The sequence below is a fragment of the Pogona vitticeps genome, chromosome 5, assembly GCF_051106095.1.
Source record: "Pogona vitticeps strain Pit_001003342236 chromosome 5, PviZW2.1, whole genome shotgun sequence".
NCBI classification, from domain to species: domain Eukaryota; kingdom Metazoa; phylum Chordata; class Lepidosauria; order Squamata; family Agamidae; genus Pogona; species Pogona vitticeps.
The window spans coordinates 97,198,489-97,222,253 of NC_135787.1; the positions used below are offsets into that span (position 1 = coordinate 97,198,489).

The following is a 23,765-nucleotide window of genomic DNA, read 5'->3' on the forward strand; positions in this document are numbered from 1 at the left end:
TCCTTTACATCGGGTCCCCAACCCCTGGTCCGCAACCTGGCACTGGTCTGTGGCGTAGGCAGGATTGGGTTGCGGACACAGATCTTCTGCCCCTCTGCAAGTGTCCTGCTGCGAGCATGCCCCGTGCATGCAAACAGGCCACGACCCTGCGCTCATGGACCCCACCCCCCAACTGGTCCACGGTTAGGAAAAGGTTGGGGACCATTGCTTTACAGTGTCTTCCACTCATATCTCATAATAGATTTTTCTTGGAAGGCATGCAGTTTTGAGAAGTGAGGATTGCCCATTCACATTCACTTGTCTTCATTCTGCCATAACTGTGACTGTACTTTTCTGTTTTCTGTTTATTTGTTTGATTATATTAGAAGAACTATAACAACATTTTACAGTACATTATGAAACCTGCCTATTTGAAAATTTGTCATTCTCTTACTGAATAGACGTAATTTGTCTCATGCATTTTTATTCAAAGATGAAGATTTTGCAAACATTAGTGCACCTTCAAACAAAAAATCTAAGAGAATACGCTGTGAGTCAGCAAAGAAGAAAACAGAACAGCAAAAGCAGGCCCATAAAGAGGGGAGCCAGTTACAGAAGACATCACAAATTAAAAGGCAAGGCAAGAGAAAATGAAAATAAATCATTTTTTAGAATGCAGATTTTTTGTACTATATAACCCATGCCTGCTTTAACCATTGTTAACTGATTGGTTGGCACTGATCTTAGGCCTGGCTAACTTTTTTTTAAAGTTCTGCATTTATGAATATATGTTGGTATGGAGGGTTGTGAATTGCTTGTATACTTGTTTGTTTTATACTTGTTGTATACTTGTTTTTGATGGTTTTACTTACTGCAGAGATTGTGTGGATCTGGGCTGCACTCTATGATAGATCTAAGGACTGTAAATTAAGAATTGATTATGAGGTGGCTTGTAAGGAGATCATCACCCCACAGATCAAAGAAAAAAATAGACTTGAGTTTCTTGATAGAGGCTCCAAGATCACTTATCAAATAGCCAGATTTTGTATGGTGATATTCAGGTCTCTGAAGTTTCATGGTGACTAGATACTATATTTTAAATTGTGTTTTAAATGCCAATTTTTTTTTACGAAGTAGCTGAAATTTTGAAATGTTATGGTAGCTAGATACTAGATTTTAAATGGTCTTTTAATGTCAAATGTTTTTACAAGGTATTTGGAATTTTGGAAACTGTAAATGTCTGTTTTTTTCCCCCTGTGTGATTGGTCTTAAGACCGTAACAATAAACTGTACTTTCAATGAATACATAAAATAGTTTTTTCCTGGTGCTGGTGTTTATTAATGAATAGATATATTAAGAATTTGTTTCCTAACTAACTTTTCAAATTATTGCAGGGTAGCCTTGGATGATAAACTCTACCAGAGAGACTTAGAAGTTGCCTTAGCGTTGTCGGTGAATCAATCATCCGTAAGCAACAATAAAATACAAGACTTAGAGGAACAAGGTGATGCTTAAGGCTCATGATAGAAAAATCCTCTCACTTGTGCTTCTTTCTATTCTTGTATTAGCAATTACATTGTCTGGATTTAGGCTGCAATCCTTCATGTCTTTAGTACCTGAAATAAAAGATTTATAAGATATTTAGGCTCCAAACCATCTGTCAGCAGTGTGCCATATAACTGAGAGATGCTGATGTTGGATGAAAATCTCAACATATAGAATGTATTGATTTATATGGCACAATACGGGAGTAGGAATTCTGGAACCCTAGCCATTTTAGCTAGAATGTGAAACTTCGAAGTTGCCATATTTTTCCATGTATAAGACATCCCCCTTTCTAACCCAAAATTATGAAATCAATATTTCAGGCATAAAACAGAACACATTTTTATTTAGTAATTAAGTAACATTTACATACCAGTACTGTCATATCACACTTTAACTTTATTCAGCCTCTGGGTTCACAGTGCTCAGACATTATGAGTCCCTGTTGCATCTGAACACTGCCTACATGCTCCATCTCCAATGAGGTGTGTTCCAATTGGTCTGTTCAGCATTAGCTGATGTCAGTTACATAAGGCTCATGACTGGAGGAAACTCTTGACTAGGAAGTTAAGCGTCGTGACTGGAGACAGTTTGTTTGCAGAGGCAAGGTATGGGCCATTTTGTTCTCTTAGCTTACTTCCCTGTATAAGACGACCTTCAATTTTTAGTCTAAAGATTTTAGACAAAATTATTATACATGGAAAAATATGATGCACTTATTTTAAAAACATTCTGTCTTAAGTTGTACGCCTAAAAACACTTACTTAGGAAGTAGGGTGCATTAAAGTAACTTAATTCATAGTTATTTCCACTGACTAATAAGTCATTTCAGGAGCCTTTGCCAAAAACTTTGGAAGCTCAGGTAAACAAAGTCCACCAGATCACACCCTTTTCTCATATTTCTTGATTCTTTGAAAGAACTCTAAAATGTTCATAAGAAAGGAATTACCTTCTTGCAAAAGTCATGTTGATCCTTTTTTAAAAACAGTGTTTCCCTTTAAAGATAGACAATTCTATCTTTAAACATTCTTTCTACCAGTTTATCTGGAATAACTTGCCTATAATTTGCTTTGATCCCTTTCTTTGAACAAGCCCATGTTACATTGATCACTCTTTTAGGAGTGGCTGATCCCATGAGATTCTACATGTTTTTGTTAGAAGATCAGCAATTTCACAATTGAGTTCTTTAAGAAATCTAGAGGTTCAAAATACAGTTTTTTTGGTCATTGCCATTTGCCTCGGATCCTCAGATTCTTAGTTCAAGCATGGGTATTTGCTTACAAACTGCAATGAAGTTAGATGGAAGGTATTTAAGGATTTTCTGACAATTTTCTGATTCTCCTTTAGTACTCCCTTAACTTCATCCAGAGTCCATTTTCATAGCTGGTTGGGAGTTTTTAATGTATTAATGATGCAGTCAGTGGTACTCCCCTTATAATCCATTTGTGTATCCCTTTTTATCTGCTTCCTTTACTTTGTGTGCAATTGGTGCTTGTTAACTTTTTCAAATTTCTGCAACCTTTTCAGATTCTTTCTAGCTGAGTCTCTGTTATTGTAATTCAAGGCGACCTTCAAGTTTCAGAAAAATCTCTTGGTGCTTCCTTCTAACATTCTTTATCACCAGCATTTGTATGGCACAATTGTTCAGGCTGTCTAACAATTTTTCCTCTTTCGTGATTGAGTCACATTTATTAAGTCAAAGTGAGTCATGATAAATACAGCATGTTTTTTATGCCTCCCTGATTTTATTCTCATCTCACGAATCCTCGGAGCATTTAGATTAGGAGGATTATGTCGTGTCACCAATACTAATTTACTGTGAGGAGTGGTGACAATTGTTCCTAACGCTGATTGTGAGGAGGAATCAGCAACTACGGTAGATTTCTTCTTCATTGATACAGTGTCCTCATGGATTACCCTATAATCCCCTTTCTTCCAACAGACATTTTGCCTGAAGCTGATCTGATCTGATTCCTTCAGTTCTATTATGTGGACTATGTCTATGTTATCCCTTAAAAACAAGCACTTCAGCTGTCCCTTTTTGGCAGATTTCTGGTGTTAGCATTGAAACATGTAGCATGGTATCCTTCTCTAGATATTTCTTGTGTGTACATTGGCTGCTTTGGCTTTTAAGCCCTTTTAACCGTCTGTTACATTTTGCTGTATGGATGTAGCCTTTTCCTCCCCACCTCAAGTTTTTATTAGATTTTCCATTTTTCCTTCGTGATATTTCTTAATGGTTGTCTCTCAGGATTCAAAGTTGCTGATTTCCTGAGTAAACATAATTTCTTAGGAGCAAGAAGACTCAGTCATTTGTTTCTGATGTATTTCTCTAAGAATTAAGTTGTACTAAGCTCATTTTTCAATTACAGCTCTGGATGATAGTACAAAAGACTATAATATAACTGAAGAGACCTTTGGAAAACAAGTAGAAATATCCAAACAGAAATTACAAACAAAAGATAAAGTTAATGGAACCAATAATTATGAGCTGGAGCTTGATTCAGGTAAATGTTTCATATTTCATTCTTTCCCTAATACATGTTCTAAACATTGCATGTTCTAATCTAAGCTTTAAAATATTAAACTATAATTTTTTAAGTACAAATAAATATAAACACAGCACATCTTGTAAGCTACCGTATTTTTCGCTCCATAAGACGCACCTTTCCATAAAACGCACCAATTTTTTAGGAGAAGAAAACAGGAAAATATAATCTGTTTTCTTCGCTCCATAAGATGCACAGACTTTCCACCCCCCTGTTTTATGGGGAAAAAGTGTGTCTTATGGTGCGAAAAATATGGTAAGTGCTTTAAGACAGCAGCTGTTGAAGTGTATATCTTTTAACTCCCTTTAAATAAACTGTGGTATCTGGTTTATTGCTCCTGCCACCACATTTTATTTCTTACCAATAATATTTGTTCATCTCATTTAAGGACCTTCTGAGATAAATGTTAATTTTATCCTTGGCATAGTTTGATAGAATTTTTCCAAGTCAGGATCGTCCATAAATCTGTGCTGTATCTGTGCTGCTGGCAAAATGAACAGATGTATACTCAAGAAATCGTACTATGTTGTCATGGTCATGTGAAATCATATGAAAATAACTATAGCATCTTATGAAAATGTTAGAATTCAGAATAATTCTAGTTAGAAAACTATTGTTAACACTACAGCAAAAAAATTACAATTTTGCCCTGCTGACTCAGCTTTGAATTTTAAATTGGCTTTCTCTTGCATGTTAGAGAATTTGTATTGATAACCATCACTGATGCAAGAAGATATCAGTGATGTTGGCTGGGGGTGGGAAACATGCCGATTTAAGGCCCAAGTTCTAAAGATCAGTGTTAAGGCTATCTCATTTTGGGTCAAGCTGGGAAAAAGCCTCAAAGGCTTTTCAGGACCATATGCAGATGATGAGGAGAGACTATCTGGGAACAGCAAAGATCTCCATGTTGTCCTTGTCTTTTGCCCTAGGAAGTGTTTGATCCTTTATATTGAAGAGGGTCCCTGTTACTGGTCTTGGGCCTATTCAGTGCTTACATCAGTAAACAGGATGGGTCTGACAGTGTCAGAGAGCCTTCTAGTACTCTTCACCATCATGATACTGCGTTACAATTTGACTGAATTTTATCAGAGTTCATGTTTTTTATTTTAGATTTGGAACTTCAAAATAAGGGGAAACTAAATCCCCTTAGAGGCATTATAGAGAATAGGAGTGTACTCTTCCATGTTTTTGGACTGCATCTCCCAAAATTCTCTAAAAATTCTCAAGCAGAATTGTGGGAACTGTATTAATACGGATTTGCAGACCTACCGTATTTTTCTTTTTATAAGACACCCCAATGTATAAGACAACTCCCACTTTTCTAACCCCAAATTAGAAAATTTAATCGCTGCTTTCCCTGCCACTTCCTAAGCCTGGAGCCTAGCAAAAGGAGGGGGAAAGCAGCAGTCAAAGGGCTGCAGGATCACTTGGATCGCTGGTTTTTTCAACACTTCCTAAGCCCCATGGAGCTTAGCAAGTGGAGGAGGAAAGCATCGATCAAAGTGTGGCAGGATCACTTTGATTCCTTCCCCCCTCCACTTGTTTTTGTTCTCTCCTAAGCTTACAGTACTTCCGTGTATAAGGCGACCCTCAATTTTTAGTCTAAAGATTTTTGACAAAAGTATTGTCTTATACATGGGAAAATACGGTATATGTTTTGCCCTTGTGAGAAGGCCTTTTGTTACTTACTTCCGACACTTTTCCTCTCACTTACCCCTTCCTGCTACGGTGATTCATGCAAGTTGTTCTTCAAGAGGTGCCCTCTTTACAGCCTAATAGGGAGTGGGACTCTAACCCCCAGTGCACTCCGCACCTGGTCTGCCAGTTACCCCTGATAGTACTTGACCGACCAGGGACCAGGTCCTCCCAGATGCAGAGGATGCTGGGACTCATATTCTCATTGTCTGTTAGGCTCTATGGAGGGCATATCCAAATATTGTGACTCCCAGCCACCCATACCTCCATTTTAGGAAAAAATTAATTGCTCAAGAAATCCCCTTGTACCCTTATGGTGATTTTGCCATTTTCCACCATTATCCTCCACATACTACAAAAAACTGTAGATGCTTTTAATTGGCCACTAAAGAATATAGGTGGTTGTTTTTTTTTTTTCAATTATCTTGAGCCCATTTTAAGAGAGCATTTGAGGGTGGGTGGGTGCTGTACAGGAAGGCTGTGGCCCTTCAAGGTCTACTGGTCAGCACGTACAGACGTGTGGCATTTGCTTGCCTCTGATATAATGAAATTCTATTCTGAGAGTGCCTGTTCTTGTATTGTTGGGTTTTTTAAATGCTACAGTGATCTCCAATATTAGGAGGAGGAGGAAATCATCTAACGATTATTAGAGTATTGGTAACATTCTTATTTCAAAATGAAACAGAGCACGTACAACATACTGTAACTTTTTAGTACAGTAGTACCTCGGTTTACAAATGCCTCGGTTAACATAATTTTCAGTTTACAAACGGAAATCTATTGAAAATAATGCCTCAGTTTACATTATTTTTGTTTGTTTCGATTTACAAAGAAAGTTTCCCCAGGATGCATTGTACCTGAAGGTTTATAGCGCTGCCTCCGTTCCTGTGGCAATCTGCGTTTCGGTTTACAAATTTGTCACTTTACATAATGTCTTAGAACACATTCATTTCGTAAACCGAAGTACTACAGTAATTGATGTTACATAGTTTAATAAGGAGTAGAAATTTTAATAACATTTGAATGAACCTTCCTGAAATCAGTGGAGGATTTCCTTCCTGACATCTTTAGTCTTTTCAACTAGATCATGAATGCATGAAGTAGATGACAGTTTCAGCTTGTTGGCTCAACAGTTGTTCTTTTACATTTTATCTTTAAACACTGGTCTTGTCCCATGCCTCTTACCTCCTCTGATGCCTTCCACCTTAATGAAGAATGCTATAAGCTAAAATCTTCTAATAAAACTGGTTTATTTGTTAACAATTTTTCTGCTTCATTAATGCCAACACTTTCTGTCTCCAGTTTCAATAGCAAGTCATAACTTTTAACCTTTTCAAAACATACCATATCCCTTTTTAACGGTAAGGGAGAAGAACTCATAACTCCATGATTCCATTTAGATGCGGGGCCCAGTCCATCAGATGCGTGGTCAGTTAACATTAGGCCTTCCCCCTTTCCAGCTAATTCCTACTTTTTCTTTTTTTCTTTTCCACTACAATATACCCTGTTTCTCGCCATCTTTGGGGAAAATTTCTTTATGCAAATTATGTTATGTGATATGTCATATGTTTAATTGTGTGTTGTAAGCCGCCTAGAGTGGTCACTGTGACAAACCCAGACCTACTGGGATATGCCACAGTTTCACTAAGCTGCCACCAACCATTCCCTATAAGAAGTCACACAGACCAGGGATGGATTTTCAACAAATAAAAGAATAAGGTTTATTTAAACAACACACAGGGAAAAATAAAATGATCAGGTGAATAAGATACAGTAACGTGGCTTAGTCTCAATCATGCATACACACAGTTTGGTTCACACAGAACACTTAACTTGAAGCACAGACCCTGAACCTATCAGTTCTGGCTAACCATACAGACACCTGAACCTATCAGGGTGGTACTGACTGACACACAGTAGTACCCTGTCTGACACACAGACTCCCACTCAAGCTTCTTCTCTCAGCTCTCCAGCTTCTCCCACACACGCTCCACATATATATACAGTACAGCCCCTCCTCCTGATGTCCCGCCTTCCACTCCCCATAGGATGGAACTTTCCCTCCAAACCCATGACAGACAGGTAACATCAGTGCTGTATGTAACACCTCCCCTCTTTATAAGTTGTTTTGTAGGGGGAAAGCTAAGGTGCTTTTCACCAAAAAACAACCTGGATCCCAAAACAAACAAAAACAGTCATATAATAACATACAATACCATACTTACTTATACTTACACTCTATTAGGCATTTAAACATTTACCATTAACAATACATCAAGTTACCTTTATTCATACAAACCAACATGTTTAATAAACAGACACATTTGACTTTTTGTCATCAAAATATATACATAGTCCATGTTTCTTTCGCCGTCTTCATTCTTCAGGTCTTCTTGACAAGGCGTCAGCAACACAGTTCACTGACCCTCTGACCACCTTCACTTCAAAGTCATAGTCTTGCAGATTTAAAGCTCACCTCATAAGTTTACTATTGTGGGTTTTCATTGTCTTTAACCATTGCAGTGGTGAATGGTCAGTGCACAGAGTAAAATGTCTTCCCCAGATGTAAGGCTTGGCCTTCTGGATCGCGTAGACTATGGCCAGGCACTCCTTTTCCACGGTTGCCAAATGTCTCTCACCTTTCTGGAGTTTCCTACTCAGGTAGGACACTGGATGCTGGTCACCATCTTCATCCTCCTGGCACAGAACTGCTCCTACCCCGCTGTTAGACGCATCGGTGTAGATGATGAACTCCTGGTCGAAGTCTGGAGCACGCAGCACTGGATAGTTGATGAGCACCTGCTTCAACCTCTGGAACGCCTCCTCACAGTCGCTGGTCCACGGGATGCGGTCATCAGTCTTCTTCCGCGTCAGATCGGTCAGCGGAGCCGCAATCTCGCCAAACCTCGGGATGAACTCTCTGCAGCAGCCCACCAACCCAAGAAATGATTTGACTTTTTTCTTGGTGTTGGGTCTGGGCCAATCACGAACTGCTTCTATCTTGGCCTCTAGGGGTTTTATCACTCCTCCCCCTACTATGTGACCCAAGTATTTTATTTCTGGGCTACCCAGCTGCAGTTTGCTCTCTTTGCAGGGCCTAGGCCAAAGCACTTCCTCCCCTGGGTCAAAGTGCCTCTCCCTGGCTTGCTGGTCATCCCAAGCTTTCTTTCTGACCTTTTGAGCTTGCAGGGTCTCTGCTGCTAGCTCTAGGTTTCTCTTTAAGTCATTCCTTAAAGTGCCTATATATGTCACAACGTCTTGTGGGTCATCCTGGGTGATCTGCTCCCAATTTTGTTTGATCAAATCAAGGGGCCCTTTCACCCTTCTCCCAAATAAAAGTTCAAACGGACTGAACCCGGTACTGGCTTGTGGCACTGATTGATAAGCAAACAAAAGGGATTGCAGCTTCTGGTCCCAATTGTTTGGATTCTCTGCCAAGTAAGCCCTAATCATGCGCATTAGAGTCCCATTGAACTTCTCAGTTAACCCATTACTTTCAGGGTGATAGGCAGTGGTTTCCTTGTGCTTAATTCCACAGATTTGCCATAACCGTTTCATGAGCTTCGATGTGAACGATGCGCCCAAATCTGTGATTATTTCTGAGGCAAATCCCATCCTGGACATATACCCCACCAAGGCATCTGCCACTGTGTTAGTTTCAATGTTAGTCAAGGGTATGGCTTCAGGGTACCTCGTGGCATGGTCCACAATGGTGAGAATGAACCTGTTCCCCATCCTTGTGGCCTTGGGCAAAGGTCCCACAATATCCACCCCTATGCATTTGAACGGAGTGTCAATCACAGGCAAAGGGCACAACTTTGCTTTGGTCCTGTCGCGGCTATTCCCCTGCCTTTGACACACATCACATTGTTTACAAAACTCCCTGATCTGCTACCCTATTTCAGGCCAGTAAAAATTCTGTGTGATTCTCTGCTGTGTTTTGTTCACCCCTAAGTGCGCAGCAAACATGTCAGAGTGCCCCCTTTGTAAGATCATGGGGCGATACTTTTCAGGTACCACTAGCTGACTTCTGATCCCATCTCCCCCTTTTGAGATATTCCTCAGGGTCTCTCTATACAAAATCCCCTTTTTCTCTAGAAATCTCACTGGGGTTTCAGGTGTTAGCTGGGCGTCAGTCACCTGTTCAAAACACTTTTGGAGAGTGGCGTCTGCCTTTTGCTCTTGGCCAAATCGGCTGTCTGTGGTTAAGGTTTCCACCACAGCTTCTGAACTCCCCTCTGCTTCCGTCTCTGGCTCATCAGTACCCCCCTGAACTGTCCCCGTGGTGGCTTGTGAACGTGTAATCACTAGCACCCGTTTCACATGTTCAGCCAGGTCATTTCCCACGAGCACGGCTGCTGGCAGAGTCGATGAAATCGCTAGCCGCCAAACTCCCCTCCAGCCTTGAAAGTTCACAGGTACCTCCGCTACTGGCAGTGAGATCACCTGCCCCTCAATCCCTGCCACCTTCATGCTCTCATTTGGGATTATATATTCCCTAGGAATAATATCTGGATGGCACAGGGTCACCTGGGAACAAGTGTCCCTCAACCCCCGATACTGATGGTCAAGTATTCCTACGTCCACCCCTGCTGTTTCAAACAACTGAGAATCTGTTCTCACGAGCAAGCAGCGCTTGACCTCCACAAGAGGACCATTTTCCTCAGCCTGATCAGCAGATGTAACTGTTCCAGATTGAGTAGCCATGGCAACAGGCTCCCTCAGTGACAAGGAGCTTTGCTCTTTCTGGACACAGAACACAGCTTTTGGCTTGGTTCCACTCGAATCCTGAGGCACAATTCCTTTTAGCTGCTTTAATTTCTCACACTCTGAGATTAGATGGCCCTTTCCCTGACAGAAATAACATTTTCTGCTATATTTTGAGTCTTTCTCATTTTGTTTTGGTTTTCCCTCCAAAATCTGAGGTCTTGGTTTCATGTCTGAGGGCTTCCCTTCACCATGGGCCCCTCCCCCTTGCTGGCTTTTCCCTGGTCCCTGAGAGTACTTGCTGTAGGTTTCTTTAGGTTTATCTACAGATTTCCACTCAGCACCTAAGGGTTTTCTTATTTGATAAATAAAATCTGCGATCTCGGCTGCTTCTGCCACAGATTTTGGTTTCCTTTCCCTCACCTGGAATTTCAGTTCCCCATGCAGGACTGAATAGAACTGTTCCAGCGCTATCAAGTCTTTGAGCTGCTGAAAGGTCTCTGTCCCCTCCTGAGATAGCCATTTCTCTAGCAGCCTCACCAATTGGGCCCCCACTTGGGTAAAAGTCTGCTCTGGTTTCTTGGTGATTGACCTGAATCTTTGCCTCAGCTGTTCCGCATTTATCCCATGTCTGGCAAACACCAGTTTTTTAAACTCTGCAAAATCTTTCATCAGTTCCTCTGGCATCTCTGAATAAACTTCAGCAAGGCTGCCACTGATTAAAGATCGCATGATGGTCATCTTCTCAGTTTCCCTTACTGAGAAGTCCACAAACGCTCTTTCCACTAGGGAAAAGAACACCTCAGGACAATCTCCCTTGTGGTACACAGGGAATTTCTTCAGGTCAGCTTTAGACAATTGGCCTCCCTCAGAATCCCTATTGTTATTATTATTCTGATTCATCAGTTCCAATTTTCTTAACTCAAACGCCATTTTCTCTCTCTGCAATTCCATTTCAAATTGTCTTTGCCTCTCTCTTTCCCTTTCCTCCATTTCCCTCACCCTCAGTTCATGCTGTTGGGCTATGAGCAATTTTCTGAGCTCTGGGTTCTGCTCTCCCGTGCTGTCACCTTGCACTGAGCCAAATTCATCCTCAGAACCTTGGTCAACCTGGGGGTCTTTCACTTCACCCATTTCTGCCATTTGGCTTCGAGTCAAGGGCATAATCCCCCCCCCCAGAACAGGCTGCTTTCAAAAGTCAAGCCTCAGAATAAAGCGACCACTTTTTTTTTCTTTTGCCTCAGAACCAGCTTTCTGTAGATTGCTGCTGTTCTTCAGCACTAACTTGCAACAGTTGCGAGCCAGAGTCTACCCCCCTCTGCTAGGCCTCTCAGCAGGCAGGTTAGATCACTGCTACTACACAGTTTTGCCTCAGCTTTTTTTCCCGCCAAAAGAGGTTGCCTCAGAGCTCCCTAATCTAGTCCCCAATCTGAGGTTACACGTTCTTCTACTAGCGCACCTCCCCGTGAGGTACACCTAGAAGATTACCTACGTGCTCTCAGATTGTCCCTGACTAGACCCCCCTTGCTCTGGGCACACTTGCCAAGGCTTTGCTGTACCACTGGACCAGTCGTATCCCACACGCTGGACACCAATCAATGTGACAAACCCAGACCTACTGGGATATGCCACAGTTTCACTAAGCTGCCACCAACCATTCCCTATAAGAAGTCACACAGACCAGGGATGGATTTTCAACAAATAAAAGAATAAGGTTTATTTAAACAACACAAAGGGAAAAATAAAATGATCAGGTGAATAAGATACAGTAACGTGGCTTAGTCTCAATCATGCATACACACAGTTTGGTTCACACAGAACACTTAACTTGAAGCACAGACCCTGAACCTATCAGTTCTGGCTAACCATACAGACACCTGAACCTATCAGGGTGGTACTGACTGACACACAGTAGTACCCTGTCTGACACACAGACTCCCACTCAAGCTTCTTCTCTCAGCTCTCCAGCTTCTCCCACACACGCTCCACATATATATACAGTACAGCCCCTCCTCCTGATGTCCCGCCTTCCACTCCCCATAGGATGGAACTTTCCCTCCAAACCCATGACAGACAGGTAACATCAGTGCTGTATGTAACAGTCACAATTGACTAAATAGGCGGGGTATAAATGAAATAAATAAATAAATAAACATCATTGCTGGGGATGGAAAACCAGCCCACCTGTGGCTCCCAAACCTTCTTGCCCAGGTTCTGCCTCAATCTTGGTTGGAAGGGACTGACTCCACAGGAACTCTCAGGGTTCTCCGTACATCTCTGCTGTTCTCTTCGCTGAACTTCTCTTCCTTTTCATCTTTCTTCAGTCTCCCCCCAGTAAGGGGGCTTCCTATATATCTGTCTTTTTCATTCCTTTTCAGCATATTCTCTAGGAATTTTAAATTCTACCCGTTCCCCTGTCCAGAGGTCTTCTTGTATTATTTCCACTAAATCCCCTTTCTTTTCTACTCTTTCCTTCTGTACCCAATGAATTTTTTCCTTCTCTACCTTTGAACTGTTTCTCTCCTTTTTCTCTTTCCTCTTTTATACCTTCCCCAAGGTATAAAGTATTTGAGAACATGCTTTATATGCTCTCAAATGCTTTCCTGCCAAAATGGCGCCCTTTGGTCTTTCTGACTCTAAATGTAGCTCCTGTAAATCCCCAACAATGGTAGTCAAATCTTCCTCAGTCTTTCCGCTTGTAGAGATGTACGGTACACTCTGTGGAGTGCCTTTAGAGGTAGTCCCAGCCTCATAAACACATATATGGAAACATTTAAAATTGCTGGTGAACAGCAGACTGATAGTGCACATTCAAAATGAGAGAGCAGGATATCCTTCCGAGGTGCTTACAATGGTCCTAACACTAGCATAAGCTCAGTTACATCCCTTCTAAAAACTCTGGAAGGTCAAAGAAATGGGTGAGACATCAAGGAAAATCAAGGAAACTGTGGCTTAGATATGTTCACATAGCAATGATCTGTTCACATAGCAATGATCTGCAGACATTTAAGCTCCACCTTCTTCCTGCTGCTGATATGCTTATCCATCCCAGTTTTGGAAAGTTCCTACTTGCCAAATAAAAAAGTCTAAATGGCGGTGTCAGGCAGGTGTTTCTGTGCAGTTATATCTGAAATTTTATTTTGAAAATGGCATTTAAGAGGACAGTTTTTAATAATGCAATGACTGGATATCAAACTTCATGCTGACTTTGTTCCATGGCTATCACCAGTTGCTGGAAACAAAGGCAAAGGTTATTGTAATGTGTGCTGCAGAATTTTTGAACTAATTAATATGGGAATTAGAGATGCGGAGTCTCACGCAAAAGTACTACAACATCAGAAGAACCTGAAAATTGAATCAAGGCAACAGTCCATTGCTTTGTATCTAGGTTAAAAGCCAAGTTCAAGTTCAGACAGTAAAATCAGAGAATATGAAGTGACAGCCTCTACAAAAACTAGAAAAATTGTTCAGAGAATAAAAAATGGCAAAAAACTATGTGCCATGCAAATTAGTGTGGTTGTTTATGCAATCAAAGACTGTTATAACGGCTGAGTTTCTGTAAGCTTTGCAACTGCAGTGAAGAAAATGACATTTAACTCTTGTAACTGTGTCTGTGAGATATTCTATAGAATCTTCTCAGATAGCTAAAGAACACAACAATTTCATCTTGGAAAAAGAAAGCTTTATTATTATTTTTTTTACCTGAACAGTGAGAAATATTTGTAATCCACTTTAACAAAGCTCTGAACAAGCTGCTTCAAAGGAACAGATGAATTTACTGGTTCATTTTTGGGATGAATATCAAAGTTTCCACAAGCTAGCTGAGCACTGTTTTTCTTCAAACTGCTAATGTTAAAGACCTTCTGAAGTTTCAAAAAGGCATGTTTTAGTTATTCCTTGCAAAATTATTACAAGTATCAATGAATGGGTCAAATGTAGATTTCCTTTTTCTTTTTTTTAAAAAAAAACCTCAAAGAGATGGAAACCAACATTGACTATGTGAGCCCAATAGCTCTGTCTCTGCTGGGCAGTGTAAACTTTCAAACTCCACATGAGCCAGTGAATACCGACACACAATCAGCTCACCTTTGGACTTTCCAAGAAAGGCTAGGTGATCATCTACCCTCAAGTCCCACACTCCAGTCGCTGGGTGGAGTTTTGTGTTCCCTCAGAGGAAGTGGCCAGGGTGTGCTGGGCCAAGGCGAGGCAATGAGAGGCGAGGTGTTGGAGAAATTAGTGCTGGGCACACTGCATTCGCAGGGATGGCCATTCCCAGAGCCAGATGCCAAGCAGGGGCATGCAAGGGCTTGACCCACTACTCCACTGCTGCCATGAATTTCACATAGGCACAGTGTGATTTCCTGCACCTGGGTGGACTTAGGGGAGGCATACCAGGTTGTGGGGACACCCACACTCTCAGAGGAGTATCCAGGACCTGGCGGGCTGTGCACTGAAACTACCTGAGTGCAGGGAAGGCTACAAGCTTGCATTCACCATCCCTGGTGTAATACCCTGTTCCTAGTGCGCTTGAGGGGTGTCTTGGACTTGATGGAGGAAGTGGGGTTTCGCCCTCCATAGCTCTGAAGACTAGATTAGCTCGTTTGGGAGAATGTCAAAACTCCCCGGCACCCTTAAAGAGACACATTCTATTATATGCCAAGCAAGTACTATTTGAGTTCATGTAAAATAAAATAAAATATTATCACCTCCTGGCAAATAGAAGGGGACGATATGGAGGCAGTGACAGATTTTACTTTCTTGGGCTCCATGATCACTGCAGATGGTGACAGCAGCCACAAAATTAAAAGACGCCTGCTTCTTGGGAGGAAAGCAACGACAAGCCTAGACAGCATCTTAAAAAGCAGAGACAATACCGACAAAGGTCCGCATAGTCAAAACTATGGTTTTTCCAGTAGCGATGTATGGAAGCAAGAGCTGGACCATGAAGAAGGCTGACTGCCGAAGAATTGATGCTTTTGAATTATGGTGCTGGAGGAGACGCTTGAGAGTCCCATGGACTGCAAGGAGAACAAACCTATCCATTCTAAAGGAAATCAACCCTGAGTTCTCATTGGAAGGATAGATCCTGAAGCTGATGCTCCAATACTTTGGCCGTTTCATGAGAAGACTCCCTGGAAGATAGTGAAACATAAATTAAACTTAATAGAATCAGAAGAATTAGCTCAACAAGTTAAAAGGGCTAAACAAAATTTCTTTGAGAATGCCAACAAACCTGGAAGATGGCTATCCTATAGATTGAAAAAAGAAAAACAAAAAAGATTAATAAGGAAGCTACAAGATGAAAATGGAAACTTACAATATCAAAAAGAGAAAATAAAAAACTAAAGAATATTATGCTAATCTGTATGATACCCAATAATTTTCCCTTGAAAAAAACAATACAACATATCAAAAAAGCAAACCTCCCTAAAGTACCAGAAAACATTAAAAGTCTCCTAAAAATTGGATATAATATTGACTTTGAAAAATGGCAAAAACTGTGGTCTTGAACCTATAAAATGACAATAGCAACATCTTATAAAGAGAACTTATATAAAATGTTTTATAGATAGCATTTACCATCCGATGGATTAGCTTACATGTACTCTAATAGGTCAAGTAAATGCTGGAAATGTCATTAAAAAACTGGAACTTACTATCATCTTTGGTGGACCTGTGATAAAGCAAAAAAAGTTTTGGAAAAAAAATACATATATGGCTTGTTAAAATAATAAAAAAATGCAGATTTTAAGCCAGAACTCTTTTTATTAGGTATAATACCAGAAAGTGTTGATAAACAAAATGTATATTTAATACTGCATATTTTAACAGCTGCAAGGATTATATTTGCACAACACTGGAAAAATGAAACACCTACAGATCAAGAAATAATTAAAAAGATATTGGACTGCGCCGAAATGGATAGACTGACACTGAAAATCAAAGGAAAGGAAGATGCAGAATATTATCAAACATGGAACTTGTTTTATCAATGGTTAGAAGTATGTTGTATAGATTAAGAGCTTAATATATATTGTACAGTGGTGCCTCGCAAGACGATTTTAATTTGTTCCGTAAAAATCGTCTAGTGAAAAAATCGTCTTGCGATGTTTCCATAGGGAACCTCACAAGACGAATGACATTTATTCATCTTGCGAAGCATGGTCATAGAAAAAACCATCTTGAGAAGCACCATAGGGATCGCGAAAACCAATCGTCTTGCGGGTTTTTTGCCCCACGAGGCAATTGTCTTGCAAGGCACCACTGTATTAACAAATGATTATAAGCTGAACCCAGGTGACACAATGTTAAATAAGCATAGATGGATTTTATACATAATAATAATGAAGAAGAAGAAGAAGACTCCCTGGAAAAGACCCTGATGTTGGGAAAGTGTGAAGGCAAGAGGTGAAGGGGACGACAGAGGACGAGATGGATGGAGAGTGTCATCAAAGCTACCAACATGAATTTGACCAAGCTCCGGGAGGCAGTGGAAGACAGCGGGGCCTGGCATTTCTCTGGTCCATGGGGTCACAAAGAGTCAGACATGACTTAACAACTAAACAACAACAACAAAAATAAAAGAGTTTGTTTGACCACAACTGACCTTCTCAATGGAAGGCAATGTGGGGGCATCTTACAGACTAGAAAGCAGCAGAAGAAGAAGAACATATTAACTTTGGGACTTATAGTCTTCATATTGTAGCCTGCTCTGAGCAAGTGGACTTGTCCATGAAAGCTCACATTAAAATACAGCACTTAATCTTTAAGATGTCACAATGTTTTGTCTTCTTTATTTTTTATTTTTATTTTGTTTTGGCCTGGTATATTAGCGTAGACTAAATTGGCTATCTCTTCTAAAAAAAGTTAGTAGATGAATTGAATCAGTGGGGATTTAGTAAGTCCACTCCTGTAAATTCCATTTATTAAAATAGTCCTACTCTAATGAAACTTACTGTGTTAAGCAGTAGGATTTCAGCGATTTGGATTTGTTTATATAATATTTTTTAAAAACAAAAATACGTCATTTGTTATTGTTCAGGGATTCACTGAACTGAAGCTTTTATCTTCATGTAATTTTAAAAACATGTTTGTGCAGATAGCAATGTTTAGAGCAGTTTATAAGATTTTTAATCCAGTGAAACCTATCAATTTTTTAAATTTGGGATAATATTTGAATGTTCAGGAAAATTGACAAAAGTTGGTCTGGGAAAAGTTAAGGAAATGGAAAATAAATGTTTAGCTGCAGGCCTGTCAGCTCTAGTTCCATTTCTTTTGACAGCATTCTTAGATTACTTGGGAGTTCAGGGGTTGTTTTTTGTTTTTAAGAAGGAAAACATTTTTCAAAACTTATTATTTAGCAAATGCATCCCATTACTTTATACCTAACTGTTGCTGCCAATTTTCACCATTTCATGGTATTTCACCATCTTTATATTGTTTCTGGTTTCAGCTGAAGAGTCAGAGAATAATTCTAGCCTCAGTGAAGATGATGATAATGATGAATTTGTTGTGAAGAAAAAAATTAAAGAAAACAAGAAAGGAGGAACGAAGTTAAATATCAGAAGTGAAAAGAAAATAAAGAAGTCTTCCAAATCAACACGGAATTTAATGGGTAAGCAGTTTGAATTCTTTCATGAATCCATGCCAGTGTAATGTTCAGCTTTCTTGTACAGTGGTGCCTTGCATAGCGACATTAATCCGTGCAGCGAAAATCGCTGCTAGGCGATTTCGTCGCTATGCGATTTTAAAAAGACCATACAAACACATTAAAACCTGTTTAATGCGTTCCTATGGGCTTAAAACTCACCTTAAAGTGAAGATCCTCCATATGGCAGCCATTTTCGCTGCCTCTTATGCGAGGAATCTGTCCCTAAACACAGCGGGCGGCCATTTTTGTTACCTGGTGGCCATTTTGGAACCACCGATCAGGTGTTTAAAAATCATCGCTTTGCAGTGATTGGTAAGCGAAACAGGGAACCAATCATCGCAAAGCGAAAAAAACGCATAGGAAACATTGCAAAGTTCGTCGCTATGCGGTTTCATCGCTAAATGAAGCGCCCGTTAAGTGAGGCACCACTGTATTTGGTTTTCATATAGTTAGGAGCATACACAGTGTTGCTTGTTTGAAACATACTTTCACTTGCATTCTTATCCTTATGATGAATGAATGAATGATGTTATGTGGAAGAATAATTAATTTTCCATTTCATGTTTTTCACAAATTCAGCTTGTTTATTTAAAAGATGGCAACAGATCGTGAAATGGGGGCAAATAAAGAAAGCCTAATTCAGATTGCTTGTTTTTAGTTTGAATATTAACATATTTTAATTTCATTTTATAAGCAGCTTTATAAGTAACAACTTTTGCCACCTAACAATTTTTTCTTCATTTGACATAAAAACAACTCAATCTCATTAATTTTTTTCTCATTTCTACATCACTACTTGATTACAGCATCCTAATATGGTCTACTATGTATCAAAATTACAGTAAAAATAGTGTTATGACTTTTTATTCATATATCATTCCACTGCATTTTTCTCCCTGGGATTTGTTCGTGAAACCAGGTTATTTTATATTAAAAACAAATAATAAAACTAGACCATGGGAAGAGAGACAGAATACAATGCAGAAGTTTTGCAACTCCATTAAGATTCTGTTAACCTCTTGAATCATTTGAAATTCCTTTTGCAAGTTATTTCCTGTAGATTGTGCCCCCTTTCCATGTTGTATTGATTTTGTTGTGAATAAGCAGAACAGCATTGTAGTTGCAGAACATATGTACAAATTTGACCGTTCTTGTTTCTTATGAAGGAAGCATTTGACAAACATTCATGATACAAAATGTTGTACATTTGCTGGATGCAGTAATTTCATCCCTACTATAAAGCATAATGGATATAGTTTATGCACATTGGCCAGAATCCTATTGGTGTTCCTGTAAAATCTGCATAACCTGTGGTGGCTAATTGACAAGGTGCAAACGTGCCTTACCATGCATTGAATCATGCATCTGATATGTGCCCTGGCACATTTATTAGCCAAAATTAGCTGCAGGAAGTTATAGTAAACGTATATGAACACCAGGAGGATTTTTGCCACTATACTGTAAATGTGTTTAATTTCTCTGCAAAAAATGGTTCATCTGATGGGACATATTTCAGAAAAACTGATGAAAAGAATAGAGATCATGTAATGAATCTCCTAAACAGTTTTGGGTCCAGTCCAAAATGCATCTGATGCAGAGAGGAAAAAACGATCCGTATTTGTCACCAGAATTGTATCTTAACTGCTTACTTCTCTGTAATTAGGGCCAGCAAAAGGGAGGCAAGTGTCCTTCATGTCCTTCTGCTGAGCACTGTGCATTCTGTAGCAGTTTGAGGAAAGTGAAACTTGATTCTGAATAGCAACACCTGCAATCCAATACATAGATATAAGAGCCATTGGTCTCAGTAAGACTTCTGAATAAAAATATGTTATTTCTAGAGTTACTTAAAGCAGTGGTCCCCAACCTTGGGCCTCCAGATGTTCTTAGACTTCAGCTCCCAGAAATCCTGGCCAGCAGAGGTAGTGGTGAAGGCTTCTGGGAGTTGTAGTCCAAGAACATCTGGAGGCCCAATGTTGGGGACCACTGACTTAAAGAATAGCTATCAATCAGTAAGCCCTGTGGCACAGTCGTGAAACTGCAGTACTGCATTCAGGCCTCTGCTCCCATCGTGAGTTCAATCCTGATAGGTTCAGGTAGCTGGCTCTAGGTTTACTTAGCATTCCATTTTTCCAGGGTTGGTAAAATGAGCACCCAGGGTTGTTGTTTGCTTAATTATGTTGTAAATTGCCCAGAGAGTGCTCTAGCACTATTGTGCAGTGTATAAGTTGAAACAGCAACAATTATAAATCTGGGTTTGTCCCTAAGGGGTGGAATGCAAATGGGTTTGATTCAGTAATTTAATTTCTGCAATACAGATGTTGGCAGACATAATACATGTGCTTCCTATGTCAGTTACACTGAAGAGCAATATTCAAGAAGTTAGTTGTGCTCCCAAATCCATTCCTGAATGAGTCATTTAAATCTCTTGTTCCACCTGGGCTTGGGATTCAAATGATTACTGCATTTTTAAAGGTTGAAAACTTGTTAGAATAAAACTTCTTTAATTTGTTCATTGAAGGTATCTGAGAAAGTTTTGATTCTATTGTTATCTGTTACTATTTAAAAGCTTCCAGGTTTTCTTAAATATAGAATGCATTCTATATTATCCATCCTTCAGATTTGGTTATTGAAGATTTTCTCTCATTTATCTTTCCCTGTTTTTCCATTGTGTGACTAGTTCAAGCAGAATCTAAGACAACTTTGCAGAATGCATGTAGTTCTCCAGAGCTAATTGGAAAACCATTAAAAACATCCAGCCCTTCAACAACTAAGAAGCCCAGCTGGACACCCCCAGGTATATTTATAACTCCTATCACATTCGTTCATCATACATCTCTGTACACACCAGAATGTCTGGGTGAGGTGAGGTGGAGGTATAATATGGTTCTCTTCCTGTCATGCCTCACCTTGACCATCTTTGGAATGTGCAGCAGACCTCTTGCAGTTCGAGAGGGGCCAATGAACAGAAAAAGCTCATTGGTCCAGCTGACAGCACTCTCATGAAAACCTTGGGGAGAAGGACTTAGACCAGTTCAGCCAATGAGAAGTCAGAATATGGGGAGAGCCTGGTAGATTTGAGACCCATTTACCAAAGAGAGAGGAGGGCTTAAAATATCTGAGTAAAAGGAGTGGCAGTGTCTAAAGATCTATTGCTAATTAGTTACCCTGTTTTCCCAAAAATAAGACCTAACCTGAAAATAAGACCTAGTATGATTTTTCAGGATGCTCGTAATATAAGCCTCACCCCTAAAATAAGCCCTAGTTAAGTGAAACCCTGCCCTCCACCATTGTGCGGCATTGTGCAGCAACCAGAAGAAGATGACATGACTATAACATAAAACATCCACTGAAAATAAGCGCTAATGCGTTTTTTGGAGCAAAAATTAATATAAGACCCTGTCTTATTGTGGGGGAAACACAGTAGAAACAGCTGAATTGGAGAGGTATGCTGACAGCTATTCATTTTGTGAGCTACATCAATTAATTTCTGGGATACAACTCATTTAATTTATGAGAGATTATTTATTAACATTCTCTCAGAGGTTGCCATCTCTGTCTTGCCAGGATTGCTCAGAATGTAATCCTGGACTGTCTGACAACCTGTTTGTCCACTGCCTACAATTTAAGGTGACAGAGTATTTGCCTTGAAATGCTTGGCTTGACCCAAGGGCACTGATGATTGCTCTTTTGGATGGAATTAGACTGGCTTGACACAGCCTCCATTACCCACAAATGTAGCAGTTCCTGCTGGAAGACTTATTGCTGTCTGTGACCAGGAAAATAGCACATTTGCCAAATTAACAAGAATGTGGCATTGGGGATTTTGGTTCTTTGGTTTGAATCATGAAATCTCCATAAAAGTTATATCAGAAAGAGGGGAGACTTTGGAAAATTGACACCGAAAATGGTTTTGTTTTGTTTTGTTTTTTTGTTAAATCGTATCAACTATATACGTACATAATTATGATCAAGTTATGGAAGGCTTCTGAAAAGAGTAGGGAGACAGGGCAATAATAATCCCAAAGAGCATTACTGCATCCCAGTGCAAACAAAAGGCAAAATGAAAAGAGAGAGAAATATATAAAAATATGTAATGATGTATAAATGAGAGATTGCGGATCAGACTAAAGTATTCAGTCTTAACACATCTTTCTGATAATCTTTTTAGGTGCCTCTGGAAGTGGTTCCAACCAACTGAGAAGAGTCCCAGTGAAATCACCCACTCAAGGTCTCAGACTTGGTCTTTCCAGGTTGGCAAAAGTGAAACCGCTGCATCAAAGTTTTGTCAACAGCTGAAAATGCCTGTGATGGTTTTGGAGATTTGCCGGTTAAAATTAAAGGAACTGAGGTTGGCTGGAGGAAGCATCATCATTTTTGTAAAGCAAGACATTTATTCTAGGCAATAAACAATCCAAATTAGAAGATTTTCAATTTTTAATGAAATGCATTTAGAGCTACTGGCACTTAAAATAATCTCCAGTAATTATGTTGATGCTATTACCTCTTCCCTAGACACTTAAAATTTCTGATCATCAGCAAATTCCTTCCAATTGTATGGGCCTGAAGTAGCTTGACATTTCACATACTTCTGCCACAGTGGAAGCCCCTGAGTGTATCATTTGTGTATGGTCTTTGTCAGTTATCTCAGATCCTGTAATGCTCATCCAGAAACTATGTTTTTAAACCTTACAAAGTTGTAATGTACCTGGCACAGCTTGTGTGTGTGTGTGTGTGTGTGTGTGTGTGTGTGTGTGTGTGTGTGTGTGTGTGTGTGTGTGTGTGTGTGTGTGTGTGTGTGTGTGTGTGTGTGTGTGTGTGTGTGTGTGTGTGTGTGTGTGTGTGTGTGTGTGTGTGTGTGTGTACAAATCTGGCTATCTAGTTGCTAGCAATCTTAATACTTCCACCTTAGTATCTTCTTTCTTTGATAGAAACAACTGTTGTTTTCAGAAATTTATTCTGTTGTTTCTCTGATTCAACTTTATCCCTCAGATCTTTGTAAGAACCGTTACTTGTTGTTGGTACATAGATGTGAGTTTTAATGGTATATGTATATTATGTATCATAACTTTTAAGGAAAATTAAATAAAATATTTTTAGAAATATAAAAAATTACTTTGATTTAGCAATTTGTTTTCATTGTAAGTCCTCCTTAGTTCTTAGTACTGACAAGCTGAAAACACAAAACAACTGGTTCAGTTGCAATTTTGCCTAAGACAAAAATGGTGGCTCAATGGAAATAGATATTGGGTTGGGGAAGTTGGGACACAAGAGAAAGGGCAGCCCCCAGAGGCTGTTTTTGTGGATCCCAGACTCCACCAAATGTTCACTCGTAAAAGTTTTCTCCACAATGAAAGGTGAATTGGTGATCCTAGGAGTAGGGATTTCTCCTTTTAATAGATTGTACTGCCCCATGAACATTGATTAACATCCAAAAAAGATACACTCTGAAAAAGTGATAGTTGATTTCCAGTCTTGTTTGCTTTTGGAGGGATTTCTTATTACAGTAGTACCTTGGTTTGTGAACACATCAGCTTACATAATTTTCGGTTTACGAACCAAAATCCATAAGAAATAAAGCCTCAGTTTACGTTTTCTTCTCCTTTTTTCACACTACAAAAGGGATTTCCCAGGGTGCATT

At 39.7% G+C, this 23,765-nt stretch overlaps 1 protein-coding gene across 1 annotated transcript in view; it reads left to right on the plus strand.

Annotated features, from left to right (window-relative positions):
* The window catches only part of RAD51AP1 (RAD51 associated protein 1), a 28,082-nt gene extending 5,446 nt beyond the window's left edge, over positions 1–22,636 (plus strand). The window contains exons 3-8 of the mRNA XM_020809244.3: positions 473–614; positions 1,375–1,484; positions 3,898–4,032; positions 17,930–18,091; positions 20,805–20,921; positions 22,296–22,636. Coding sequence (XP_020664903.3) covers positions 473–614; positions 1,375–1,484; positions 3,898–4,032; positions 17,930–18,091; positions 20,805–20,921; positions 22,296–22,423 — 794 coding nt within the window. The 3' untranslated portion in view covers positions 22,424–22,636. The remainder of the gene's footprint in view (positions 1–472; positions 615–1,374; positions 1,485–3,897; positions 4,033–17,929; positions 18,092–20,804; positions 20,922–22,295) is intronic.
* Positions 22,637–23,765: the final 1,129 nt, after the last annotated feature.